This window comes from Cucurbita moschata, unplaced genomic scaffold (assembly GCF_002738365.1).
Source record: "Cucurbita moschata cultivar Rifu unplaced genomic scaffold, Cmos_1.0 Cmo_Scf00007, whole genome shotgun sequence".
In the NCBI taxonomy this organism is placed as follows: Eukaryota; Viridiplantae; Streptophyta; class Magnoliopsida; order Cucurbitales; family Cucurbitaceae; genus Cucurbita; species Cucurbita moschata.
Genome location: NW_019268523.1, coordinates 1600508 through 1613289, shown reverse-complemented (window position 1 = coordinate 1613289; position 12782 = coordinate 1600508). Strand labels below are relative to the sequence as shown.

Below are 12782 nucleotides of genomic sequence, written 5' to 3'. Positions count from 1 at the left end.
TATCGCTGTCAGCCTCACGATTTCAAAACACGTATGCTAAGGAGAATTTTCACACCCTTGTAAGAAAATATTTTATTTATTTCTCAAACCGACGTGGGATCTCACAATCCATCCCTTGGGGCCCAAGGTCCTCGCTGACACACTGCCCCGATGATAGCTCGATACCATTTGTAACAATTTAAGCTACCGCTAATAGATATTATTTGTTTTGGTCTGTTACGTCTCGCCGTCAGTCTCACGATTTTAAATCAGGTATGCTAGGACTAGATTTTCACACTCTTACGAAAATGTTTCGTTGTCGTCTCTAACTCATGTAAGATCTAACACGATAATTGGGTCACTCTCAAGAAAAATGGTAGTGAATAATGAATATGGGGCTGCTAGCTTTAAGTAGTTCCTCACCAATGGCATTCTTCATTTGTTTATTTATATACCCCCAAATACTTGGATTGCTATTAGCCTCCAAATTCCCTTCTCATCGTTGTGGTTTACAAGCCTCCATGTCATCTCTCTTTTGTTTTTTCTTTCTTTTTGATTTTGCAGTGAGGAAATCCATCATATAATTTTAAGGTCGATTTGAAAATTTGAGCTCTTATTGATTCTGATGGTCACTTTATGGAATCAGTAATAAATAAGTGGAAAGGAAGACGACAAGGAGCAAAACGTTGAAGAAGAATATGGCGTTATGGAATTTGGATGTCTGCATTTAAGATCGGTGTGGCTGCATGGGTGTGGCGCATCGGGCAGATAGCGGGCAAGTTTTCTGCGCCTCTGCTTCTTTTCCATTCATTTGTCAACTCCATTGCTCCATTCACATACTTATTTTCTTGCCACTAATACCTCCAATTTATCTATTAACTAGATTTTTGGATTCTCTCTCTCTGTTCTTGTTTTTCGTTGCGCTTCTTAGATTGACTCATCAGCAACATCAGAACCCAGGTTGAGATTTAACCCTTGGTTTTGGTTAATCTGTTTGAAGTCCGTGAAGGCAAGAGAAGAACGGCTATTTCAGCTGTTTCTGATCGTTTTACTGTTTGATTGAACGTCTTCTTGCGGTTTTTTGCAGGTAATTTTCACAATTTCATTTGTGTTGTACGATATTCTACTCTGTTTTATCCACTAGAAAGAAAGTCGAGTTTTCCATGTCCACCAGATTCATCTCTGTTTTTAGTTTTTCCCGTTTGGACGATGGATGTTGATTTCCTGGCCTTTGGAATTTCTGCACTCTCTTTTTGGTCCTTTTTCCTTTTTGGTAGTTTGCCCATTTTGAGGGGTCGAGATTATGATTGCTTGAATTGGGTTAGTTTCCGTATGAACTTCAAAGTAGAACGCGATGTTGCTTATGGGTAATTTTAGGAGCCAAAGAAGCTCGTGAATGAATGGAAGCGGTGGTGCATGCAATGAAGCAGAGTGGCCAAATGGCTCGTTACTTATCACTGTCAACCTCACGGTTCTAAAACGCGTCAAAAAACGCGTCAACTAGGGAGAGGTTTCCACACCCTTCTAAGGAATATTTTGTTTCCCTCTTCAATCGATGTGAGTTCTCAACAATCCACCTCGTTAGGGGCCAGTGTCCTCGCTGGCACACCGTCCAGTGTATGGCTCTGATACTATTTATAACAGGGCTTGTTACACATCATCGTCAGCCTCATAGTTTTAAAATGTCTCTATTAGGGAGAGGTTTCCACACCCTTCTGAGGAATGTTGTGTTCCCCTCTTCAACGGCATGGGATCTCACATTTATATGTTTTGTAGACATTTAAGACACTTGCAAGTGATTTATGCTCCCAAATGTTCCCTGTTCTCTCTTTCTTACTCCTCTTGACTGCAGGGCTGCAATGGCGATTTGTATACCTATTGGGAGCTGCAAACTGTTCTGCAGGGCGGTAGATTTGAAGTTGCAAGGTTGTAAAAGAGCCCAATGGGACGCTAGTATAGCTTTCAAAAGTTGCTTGCAGGATGCGTTTTCACGGTACTCGACATAGATACCGAACATAGACGAATCTAACCATCAAAACAAATTGTAGTTTACTGCATTCCTGCTTGGATCACTTCTATTATTTTGCCAAAATCATGTTTGTCAATAGGGTCCAGAGGAAAAGTACTTGGATATTTCACATTTCTAGAGTTGATCCGCCAAATATGACGGGAACAGAGAGTGACTTCTCTTTATACCCCACTAAACTTTGACATAACACTGAAGAACTTTATAAGACAATCTTCTAGTTTTTGTTTGATACTCTTATTTTTATCTTGTATCTGGTTATATTAGTTGAATAAAATCATAAATTGTTGCATTTGTAGTGTTAGAAGATGCTCAAGCACACCAATGTCCACAAATTGAGAACAATTTTGATTCTGTACTAGTATGAAATGAATTTTGAAACATGCATTCATTTTCCTGTCTTCGAAGCAAAGAAAATATGTGATCAAATAGAATTATTTGTACGTATGAAAGAAGAATTTCATAATGTGATGTAAATTTCAACTTCTATTTGGGCGTTTGAAAATATTAGGAAGACATTTTTGTGTGTTATATGGGTAGCCGTTTAGAATTCTTCACCCTTCTACTATTTAACACCATAGCCTTCATATTACTTATTATTTGCACAATTATCCAGGTCATATGGATTAAGTAAGTTCTCACGTGTACGAAGAAGCAAGACTTCCTCACCTACAATTAATGAGAAATGGAGAACTCCGACGACAGTCACTTCGGCGTGCTTGAGTGACGGTTCAACAAAGTATTTTGACTTTATTGTTATTGGTAGCGGCGTTGCTGGCCTTCGTTATGCTCTTGAAGTTGCAAAACATGGATCTGTAGCTGTGATCACCAAGGCTGAACCTCATGAGAGCAATACAAATTATGCTCAAGGAGGTGTTAGTGCTGTTCTTTGTCCTTCAGATTCTGTTGAAAGTCATGTGCAGGATACCATCGTCGCCGGGGCTCATCTGTGTGACGAGGAGACAGTTAGAGTATGTTTTCCAGCTTGCATATCATACCTTCACACATTTTTTAAAGTTCATTACCTTTTCTCTTTCTTTCTTTCTTTCTTCTGAAATTGCCTGTTTTCTTTAGGTTGTATGTACAGAAGGGCCTGACAGAATCAAAGAGTTGATTGCTATGGGTGCTTCATTTGACCATGGGGAAGATGGTAATTTGCATCTAGCAAGGGAAGGGGGACACTCTCATCGTAGGATTGTTCATGCCGCAGATATGACTGGAAGGGAAATCGAGCGGGCTCTTTTGGAGGCCGTTGTCAGGGATCCTAATATTTTTGTGTTTGAGCACCATTTTGCAATTGACTTACTTACTTCCGAGGTTTGCCTTTCCCTGTTTCTTTCAACAAAACTTTTGTTTTCTTGTTTCTTACGAGTTTATTGTACTTTGAGAAATTTAGACATCAGGTGAGATCCCACGTTGGTTGGAGAGGGGAATGAAACATTACTTATAAAGACATAGAAACCTCTCTCTAGTAGACACATTTTAAAACCTTAAGGGTAACTCCAGAGGAGAAAGCCCAAAGAGAACAATATCTGCTAGCGATGGGCTTGGGCTTGGTTGTTAGACAAGAGTAATATCAAAAAGTATAAACAAATGCTTAAATGCAGCCATGTGAAATGATGTTGCTAATATTGCAGGATGGTTCTGACATAGTTTGTGTTGGTGTTGATACTTTGAATGCTGAAACACTGGAGGTGATATCTCGGTTCATCCCCATATCTGAACACAGTTTTGAGTCTTAAACAATTCACGTATTCTGCCCTTTAATTTCTTTCCTCTCGTGTACTTCCAGGTTACACGGTTTATTTCCAAGGTGACTTTACTTGCCTCAGGTGGAGCTGGACACATGTATCCATCAACAACGAATCCCCTGGTACTTTTCATTTCCATTCTACAACCTTCTCAACGAAACTAGTTATGTCATGTGGGTTACGGTCTGTTAGGAGTGCGGGCAGGATAGAAGTTAGGAATGTTATTAGAATGGAAGGGATACAATTGTAGTTAGCTCAGAAATTGGTCATAAACAGAGGAATTGAGGAGATAGTGTTGGGCAATTGATCGGTAATACAGACTTGAGGTTATTGTACTTCTTTTAACTTGTATCTTTTATCTTTCAATACCATTTTAATTGTTTGGTTCCAATCAGAATCTTGCATGCAATAGTATCTTGTTTGGTGGATATATTTATTCTAATGTTAGTCGACATCGTCTTAAAGGTTGCCACTGGAGATGGAATTGCCATGTCTCATCGAGCTCAAGCTGTAATTTCCAACATGGAGTGAGTAACCGTCTCAGTCATTGTGATTTGTCTTATGCCTATTCTTTTGATTGCTGTGGAGCTTGGTTGTTAAATGTAACAGTTCAAGCCACCGCCAGGACATCCTTTTTGAACTTTCCCTTCCAAATTTTTCCTTAAGGTTTTAAAATGCGTCTGCTAGGGAGAGGTTTCCACACCCTTATAAAAAATGTCTCGTTCCCTTCTCCAATTGATGTGGGACCCCCAATCCACCCCATTTGGGGCCCAATGTCCTTGCTGGCACACTGCCTCATATCCATCTCTTTTGGGGTTTAGTCTCCTCGCTGGCACATCGCTCAGTGTCTAGCTCTGGCTCTGATACCATTTTTAACGGCCGAAACCCACCGCTAGTAGATATTGTCTTCTTTGGGCTTTCCTTTCCGGGCTTCCCCTCAAAGTTTTAAAATGCATCTTCTAGGGAGAGATTTTCACACCCCTATATAGAATGTTTCGTTCTTCTCTGCAACCAACATGGGATCTCACATTAAATAAAAATACGAAATACATTATCTTACATTTCTAGTATTTCTTTGACTTTCGAAGATGCGGTCGTAACTTTGTTCTTGTGATGTTGGTTAATTTTTAGTAATGTTTCCTTTCCTGGAGTATATTTGGGTAATGATTTAGGATGATAGGAGTCATGGTTATTAATAGATTTTATTATCTAATGCAGATTTGTGCAGTTCCATCCAACTGCCTTAGCTGATGAAGGCCTTCCAGTTAGACCAGACAAGCCAAGAGAAAATGCTTTTCTTATAACCGAAGCCGTTCGGGGTGATGGAGGTATCCTGTACAATTTAGGTATGGAAAGATTTATGCCATTGTACGACGAGAGAGCCGAGCTCGCCCCGAGAGATGTGGTGGCTAGAAGCATAGATGACCAGCTGAAAAAGCGAAATGAAAAGTATGTACTACTAGATATTAGTCACAAGCCCAGGGAAAACATCCTCTCCCATTTCCCCAACATTGCTGCTGAGTGCCTCAAGCATGGTTTGGACATTACATGCCAGCCAATTCCAGTGGTTCCGGCTGCTCATTACATTTGTGGGGGAGTTCGTGCGGGGCTTCAGGGGGAGACCAATGTGCGGGGTCTGTATGTTGCAGGTGAGGTTGCCTGCACGGGTTTACACGGAGCCAACCGTCTAGCTAGCAACTCATTGCTGGAAGCTCTAGTTTTTGCACGAAGGGCAGTTGAGCCCTCTGTTGATCATATGAAGAGCTCAAGTTTTGATTCTCGTATCTTGAATAAATGGGCTAGACCTTTCGTGCCCGTGTCCCTCGGAAACGATTTCATGAGCAGAATCATATCGATGACTAACGACATAAGGAAACAGTTACAACTAATCATGTGGAAGTATGTAGGAATTGTTCGGTCGACCACGAGGCTCGAGACTGCAGAGCAGAAGATCAGCAAGCTAGAAGCAACATGGGAAGAGTACTTGTTTCATCAAGGATGGGAACCAACCATGGTGGCTCTGGAGGTTTGCGAAATGAGGAACCTGTTTTGCTGCGCGAAGCTGGTCGTAAGCAGCGCCATCACTCGGCAAGAGAGCCGTGGGCTTCATTACACCATAGATTTTCCTCATCTTGAGGAGAGTAAGAGGCTTCCGACCATCATATTTCCTTGTTCACCCATCAAGAGTACATGGAGCTCGAGACAGCTTCACTGGCAGCCTGTGTAGTAGTAAGTAATGTCTCTCCTTGTGTCAAATCCAGTGCTGCCTAAATATTTGTATTTACAGGACTTAGTTATAATTCTTGTGTAGTCTCATTAGCCTTAGGCTAAGTGCAGCATTTAAGAGAACGGTTCACGTTGTTGGTAGTTTTTATTTTCTTTCGATGTTTCCTTGTATAAGGTTGTTAGTATTAGCTGACTTAAGTTTAGTCGTGAATGGAGGTGCCCGAAGGTTTAAAATGAACACTTTAGTATCGGAGACATGATAAATAGTTCTAAATAGTAATTGTACTGTCAGTTGACTACAAAAAAAAATATTATAACAATTCAAGCACACCGTTAATATATATTGTCTGCTTTGGTTCGTTTAAACACGATTTTAAAATGGGATTACTAAGAAGTTTGAATCCAGCGAGTCGAGATTGCCACGTACGGACGAATGTCTTCTTGGGGAGCACAATTTCTCTGCCATGATTGAAGATGAGAATCCCTGTCTCGATCTCATATACTACCTAGAACGACGCTCAAATTTCAACAACGCTTTTGGCCCACCGACTTGTCGGATACGCTCAATTTCCAATTTCAGCCGCTTTCACTTCCCATTACCTAAATGGCTATGAAACCAATGAAAATTTTGAGCAGTGAAAAAGCTCAGACGGGTTGCTTGCGCTTTTCTCTGTTGCAAAACCATGGACCCACTGAAGCTCCGCCGTGTATTGGTGCTTCTGTTCCTGGGTTTAGTGGGATGGCCGATGACGTCGGTTGGCGCCGCCGCTGGTGGCGGTGGCGATTCGGCGAGTTGTCGGTTTCCGGCTGTGTACAACTTCGGTGACTCGAACTCAGACACAGGAGGAATATCAGCTGCATTCGACGCGATTCAATCACCCAATGGCATGACCTTCTTTGGACATCCTTCTGGGAGGGCCTGCGATGGCCGTCTCATTATAGACTTCATGGGTAAGTTACCAAATTTTCTCATATCTCTCTGTTTGTGAAGATTATGCACAAATCACTATCTGGGTCTGTAAATTATTGCTCAGTAACTTTAAGTTTGAGCTCTTAAGATCAGTGATGGTTTAATCTTTGTTTAGATTGTTGAGACTTGAGGCCTTCCAGTATAATTAAGTAGTAAAACCATGCAAGTTTAGCTATAAATTGCATTATCATAAGATATTAGAGACGGTTAGACGAACACGACTCTCCACAATGGTATGATATTGTCCACTTTGAGCCTAAGTTCTCGTGGCTTTGTTTTGGGCTTCCCCAAAAGGACTCATTTCAAAGGAGAGAGTATTATTTGATTATAAACCCATGATCATTCTCTAAATTGACCAACGCGGGACTTGGATGATAAAGTTTCCATGAAAATGGCTTACAATACCATTAGTATATCTAAGTATCTAACAGAGTGAACTCATCAATCAGGATTTTCTATATTTGGAAGCCTTTTTTGGTCTTTGAGTTCTTCATTTTCAGCTCTATCAACTGATATATCTGATTCTTTTGCAGCCGAGAAGCTGAAAGTTCCTTACCTGAGTGCATATCTGGATTCAGTAGGAACAAGCTTTAGGTATGGAGCTAATTTCGCAACCGGCGGTTCGTCGATTCGTCCCGGTGGTTACAGCCCTTTTCATCTTGCTCTCCAAGTCTCACAGTTCATCCAGTTCAAATCCCGCACCACCTATCTATACAATAGACTCCACTCCCACAGTCAGTTTCTCATTCATTACTCTATGCACATTACACTTCTCAGGACAGAACAAAGCTTCAGCTTCTTGTTGTGTGAATTTTCTCATGTTATGTCTTTAACAATGGCTATTATGTTGGCTACTTGGTGATAGACAGCACAGCTATACCAATGGAAAGCAGTATCGCGAGGCCCCGGGAGTTTTCGAAGGCGCTATATATGTTCGATATTGCACAGAACGATCTCTTCCATGGCTTCCAATACTCATGTGAAGAACAAGTTAGAGCTTCCATTCCAGACATGATAGACACGTTCTCTGAAGCTGTGCAAGTAGGCAATCTAAATCCCTCACTCAACAAAATATACATAAAACACGGCCTTAGACTGTTACAAATGGTATCAGAGCCGGACACTGAGCGGTGTGCCAGTGAGGATGCAGGCCCCTAAGAAGAGTGGATTATGAGATTCCACGTCGGTTGGAGAGGGGAACAAAGTATTTCTTATAAGGGTGTGGAAACCTCTCCTTGACAGACGCATTTTAAAACCGTGAGACTGACAGTTATACGTAATGGGCAAAAGCGGGCAATATCGGCTTGCAATTTCCTTAGACTGTTACAAATGGTATCAAAGCTAGACACCGGGCGGTGTGCCAGCGAGGATGCTGGCCCCCAAGGGGGTAGATTCTGAGATCCCACATCGGTTGGAGAGGAGAACGAAACATTCCTTATAAGGGTGTGGAAGCCTCTCCCTAACAGACGCGTTTTAAAATTGTGAGGCTGACGGCGATACGTAACGGGCCAAATCAGACAATATCTGCTAGAGATAGCATTGGAATGTTAATGAAAACTCTAATGTTGTTCTTGGTGCATGTTTCAGCAAATATACAAGGAGGGGGCAAGGTATTTCTGGGTGCATAACACAGGTCCAGTTGGATGTCTACCTTTTACTATCTTGAATAACCAGAGGCCAAGTAATATAGACAGCATTGGGTGTGTCAAGAGCGCAAATGAAGTCGCTCAAGAACTCAACCGGCAGCTCAAGAATCTGCTGCTAAAGCTGAGAAAAGAGCTTCCTCTAGCTAGAATCACTCACGTAGACATGTATTCAGCCAAATATCTTCTCATTAGCAAGGCGAAAACTCTAGGTTGTTCTTCTTTTCTCAAAATTTGAAGGGAAGAAAGTGGTAGCCGACTAACTTCAGTGTTGAAACTGGTGCAGGTTTTGTTGATCCAGTGAACTATTGCTGTGGGAGCTTCCATGGCTTACACCTCAACTGTGGGAAGAAAGAAGCTGTGAATGGAACAGTCTACGACAACAACGCTTGCAAGGATCCATCAAGGCATGTTAGCTGGGATGGCATACACTACTCTGAGGCTGCAAACTTGTGGGTTGCTAACCACATTTTGAATGGCTCATTTTCAGAGCCACCATTGCCGATCGACAAAGCGTGTCGAGTATGAAGAAAAGATATAGCCACAGATGACCGATCGCTCTACAATACTCTAATAGGAATGGTTACCAATACGATGAATTGAACCATTATAAGTCGATGAAAATGTACTCGTAAGATAGTACTTCGAAATAAATGAACTACAATGAGTGCATAAATATGGAAGGATCGGCTGATTATGAGCAGAATCAACATTTTTTTAAATCCAAATTCTTGGTGGAAGAACTTGATTAAAAATTTGTGTTGGATCAAAAGATTTATCAGAAATGAGAATAAAGCCAACGGCATCAATTACAATGCGAGTCCGAATTTCAATGTTCTTCACCTTTCGCTTGTGTACTGTTTTTGTCCCAATTAGCCTCTGTAGATTCCACTTCCAATCATTTCATTTCCCATTACCCAAATAGCTATGAATCGCGTCTGATTACTTCATCTCCTCAACGATTGAAGAACTAAGCAGTGAAAATCATGGGGTTACTGAAGCTCCGCCGTCTGCTGGTGGTTCTGATTCTCGGTTTGTTAATTGGCGTTACCACAGCAGGTGGTGGTTCGGGAAAGTGTGGATTTCCCGCCGTATATAACTTTGGCGACTCAAATTCAGACACAGGCGGAATATCGGCGGCATTCAATGCGATTCAACCGCCCAACGGCGAAACCTTCTTCCGACGTCCTTCTGGAAGGGCTTGCGATGGCCGTCTCATTGTAGATTTTATAGGTAAGTTCCCCATTCTCATATCTCTTTGTTTCTGAAGATTATGAACAAATTTCTAGCTTGAGTTCTGCTGTTTAGGTTTAGAAACGCAAAAGGGGGATACGATTTTGACCATGAAAATGGCTTACAATTTAGCAGTTTTTTGAGTGAATCAAGCGATGATCATGATTTTTTTTTGGATTTGGAAGCCTTTTTGGCCATTGAGTTCGTCATTTTCATCTCTATCTACTGATGCATGAATTCTGTACAGCTGAGAAGCTGAAATTGCCTTACCTGAGTGCATATCTGGACTCATTAGGAACAAATTTTAGGCATGGAGCTAATTTTGCAACAGGAGGTTCATCGATTTGTCCTGGTGGTTACAGCCCTTTTCATCTTGGCATTCAAGTATCACAGTTCATACAATTCAAATCCCGCATCACTGATCTGTTCAATCGACTCCACTCCAACAGTCAGTTTCTGATTCTTTACTCTTTACAATATTACACACCTCACGACAGAACAGAGCTTCATTTCTCCGATGTATGAATGTTCTTGGGGGGTCGGTTAGGAACCATGAATCTCCACAATGGTATGATATTGTCCACTTGGAGCGTAAGCTCTCATGGCTTTGCTTTGGGCTTCCCCAAAAGGTCTCGTACCGGTGGAGATGTATTCCTTACTTCCCTAAAGCCTATGGAGCCCTCGAACGACCTCCCCTTTATCGGGCTCGACTCCTTCTCTGGAGTCCTTGAACAAAGTACACCCTTTGTTCAACACTTTACTCACTTTTGATTACACCTTCGAGGCTCACAATTCTTTGTTCGACATTTGAGGATTCTATATTGACATGACTAAGTTTAGGACATGACTCTGATATCATATTAAGAACCACAACTCTCCATAATGGTATGATATTGTCCACTTTGAGCATAAGGTCTCATGGTTTTGCTTTTGGTTTCCCAAAAGCCTCATACCAATGGAGATGTATTCCTTACTTATAAACCCATGATCATTTCCTAAATTAGCGAATGTGGGACTCCCTCCGAACAATCCTCAATAGTGTCATTAATAATAACTATAATGTTAGATACTCTGTGACAGACAAGACATCGATACCAATCAAACGTATAGCGAGGCCCCAGGAGTTTTCGAAGGCGCTATATACGTTCGACATTGGGCAGAACGATCTTGCCTACGGTTACCAACACTCATCAGAAGAACAAGTTAGAGCCTCCATTCCAGATATACTCAACACATTCTCTGAAGCTGTGCAAGTAGGAAACCTAAACCATTCACTCAACAATGCATACACTTAAAAAAGCTTAAATGAAAGCTCTAATGTTCTTTCTGGTGTATGTTTCAGCAATTGTACAAGGAAGGGGCAAGGTATTTCTGGGTGCATAACACAGGTCCAATTGGATGTCTGCCTTACTCTATATTGTATAACAAAAGTCCTGATAATCGAGATAGCAACGGATGCGTGGAGAGCCAGAATGAAGTCTCTCGAGAATTTAATCGACAGCTGAAGAGTCGGCTGCTAAAGCTGGGGAAAAAGCTTCCTCTAGCTAGAATTATACACATAGACATGTATTCAGCCAAGTATCTGCTCATTACCGAAGCGAAAACTCAAGGTCGTTTCTTTTTTCTCGTTAATTATTCGAGTATTGATTTGAACGTAGACGGGTGACTAACTTTAGTATTATAATTGGTGGTAGGTTTTGTTAAGAATCCAGTGAAGTTTTGCTGTGGGAGTTACTATGGCTATCACATTGATTGTGGAAAAAGAGAAGTTGTGAATGGAACAGTTTATGGAAATCCTTGCAAGGATCCATCAAGGCATATTAGCTGGGATGGCATACACTACTCTGAGGCTGCAAACTTGTGGATTGCCAACCATATTTTGAATGGCTCATTTTCAGACCCACCATTGCCAATTGACAAAGCTTGTCGAGCTCCTAGTTACGCATGATAATCACGGTTAGTTTGAATATTAATTGTTGATTCTTCTAGAGTAAATGTGTAACAGCTCAAGCCCATCGCTAGCAGATATTGTTCTCTTTGGACTTTCCCTCAAGGTTTTTAAAACGCGTCTGCTAGGGAGAGGTTTCTACATTCTTATAAAGAATGCTTGGTTCCCCTCTCCAACCGATGTGAGATCTCACAATCCACCCTCCTTCAGGGTCCAACGTCCTTGTTGGCACTCGTTCCCCTCTCCAATTGATGTGAGATCTCTCAATCCACCCCTCTTCAGGGCCTAGAGTCCTCGCGGGCACTCGTTTCTCTCTCCAAATGCTCGAAACTTTGAACTTGTCATTTGAGAGTTCTTGTTCATTCAAAAGGATCAAAAGTAAACTCAAAGCCATTTCATTGCTTAGCATTGAATTGGAAAGCATTAAAACCTTGAACAGATCAGAATAATATCATCAAGTCTTCATTCACCTTTTCTTTCTGGTATCTTCAAAGAACCTTCTCTGGTCCACAGTTTTTCAGTCCAAAGAATCTCCCATTGACTGACCCCCACCTTCCAAAGTCAAAACACTTCCTCCCATTATTTGCTAGAATCACTTTTATTCTGTAAGCCATATATAAATATAATGCTTATGGTTTCCTCTGTACTACGCATCTGATAATGCTCATACTCAACCATTTCAACAACTTATTTAGTACTAGTTTTGATCTTAATAACTAATTTTTACTATATAATTGTTTACTTTGTAGGAACCACAACGTCTCAACACTACAAATTTTCACATTAGCGTTTGATTCTGTCGAAAATCACGCTTGCACCTTTGGAATTTGGTTCGATTGTATCAGAGATGGCAAAAGTTTATGAACACCATTCGGGCTATGAACTCGAGAATTATTGGTGTCCCATAGAGAAGTTGGGTAGATAAACCAAGCTATCCATGTGTTTGTACTTATTAAAAACACTTTTTTTATTAAGGTCATTTCAAACCTACTATCAAGTTTTTCCA

At 41.2% G+C, this 12782-nt stretch overlaps 3 protein-coding genes across 5 annotated transcripts; all 3 read left to right on the top strand.

The window, feature by feature from the left end:
• The first annotated feature begins 448 nt into the window (after positions 1–448).
• Positions 449–6262, top strand: LOC111444709 (L-aspartate oxidase, chloroplastic-like). Of its 2 annotated transcripts, none has more exons than XM_023082721.1 (8): positions 449–1060; positions 1827–1972; positions 2622–2976; positions 3080–3322; positions 3643–3699; positions 3798–3878; positions 4222–4283; positions 4975–6262. In XM_023082721.1, the coding sequence occupies exons 2-8, from the start codon at positions 1839–1841 to the stop codon at positions 5981–5983; spliced, it is 1941 nt and encodes a 646-aa protein (XP_022938489.1). In that variant the 5' UTR covers positions 449–1060; positions 1827–1838; the 3' UTR covers positions 5984–6262. The 2 variants fall into 2 exon arrangements, with proteins under 2 accessions (XP_022938489.1, XP_022938487.1); XM_023082719.1 differs by having other exon boundaries at positions 449–1066; positions 1832–1972.
• A 168-nt stretch (positions 6263–6430) lies between these two features.
• Positions 6431–9323, top strand: LOC111444792 (GDSL esterase/lipase At3g27950-like). Its single transcript, XM_023082840.1, has 6 exons — positions 6431–6933; positions 7486–7686; positions 7818–7993; positions 8540–8807; positions 8882–9117; positions 9176–9323. Exons 1-6 carry the CDS (start codon positions 6666–6668, stop codon positions 9191–9193), a joined length of 1167 nt encoding a protein of 388 aa, XP_022938608.1. The 5' UTR covers positions 6431–6665; the 3' UTR covers positions 9194–9323.
• A 131-nt stretch (positions 9324–9454) lies between these two features.
• Positions 9455–12780, top strand: LOC111444793 (GDSL esterase/lipase At3g27950-like). Of its 2 annotated transcripts, XM_023082842.1 has the most exons (6): positions 9458–9828; positions 10076–10276; positions 10909–11081; positions 11171–11438; positions 11523–11784; positions 12526–12780. In XM_023082842.1, exons 1-5 carry the CDS (start codon positions 9582–9584, stop codon positions 11774–11776), a joined length of 1143 nt encoding a protein of 380 aa, XP_022938610.1. In that variant the 5' UTR covers positions 9458–9581; the 3' UTR covers positions 11777–11784; positions 12526–12780. The 2 variants fall into 2 exon arrangements, with proteins under 2 accessions (XP_022938611.1, XP_022938610.1); XM_023082843.1 differs by lacking the exon at positions 10076–10276 and having other exon boundaries at positions 9455–9828.
• The last annotated feature ends 2 nt before the right edge of the window (positions 12781–12782 follow it).

What these genes read in the sequence shown, in the direction of transcription:
- LOC111444709 (XM_023082721.1), top strand. Translation starts at nt 1,839, where the DNA reads ATGGCGATTTGTATACCTATTGGGAGCTGCAAACTGTTCTGCAGGGCG. An exon ending in GTGACGAGGAGACAGTTAGA is followed by an intron (nt 2,977 to 3,079) that starts GTATGTTTTCCA and finishes TGTTTTCTTTAG; the next exon opens with GTTGTATGTACAGAAGGGCC. An exon ending in TGAATGCTGAAACACTGGAG is followed by an intron (nt 3,700 to 3,797) that starts GTGATATCTCGG and finishes GTGTACTTCCAG; the next exon opens with GTTACACGGTTTATTTCCAA.
- LOC111444793 (XM_023082842.1), top strand. Translation starts at nt 9,582, where the DNA reads ATGGGGTTACTGAAGCTCCGCCGTCTGCTGGTGGTTCTGATTCTCGGT. An exon ending in CAATCGACTCCACTCCAACA is followed by an intron (nt 10,277 to 10,908) that starts GTCAGTTTCTGA and finishes ACTCTGTGACAG; the next exon opens with ACAAGACATCGATACCAATC. An exon ending in CATTCTCTGAAGCTGTGCAA is followed by an intron (nt 11,082 to 11,170) that starts GTAGGAAACCTA and finishes TGTATGTTTCAG; the next exon opens with CAATTGTACAAGGAAGGGGC.
- LOC111444792 (XM_023082840.1), top strand. Translation starts at nt 6,666, where the DNA reads ATGGACCCACTGAAGCTCCGCCGTGTATTGGTGCTTCTGTTCCTGGGT. An exon ending in CGTTCTCTGAAGCTGTGCAA is followed by an intron (nt 7,994 to 8,539) that starts GTAGGCAATCTA and finishes TGCATGTTTCAG; the next exon opens with CAAATATACAAGGAGGGGGC. An exon ending in TAGCAAGGCGAAAACTCTAG is followed by an intron (nt 8,808 to 8,881) that starts GTTGTTCTTCTT and finishes AAACTGGTGCAG; the next exon opens with GTTTTGTTGATCCAGTGAAC.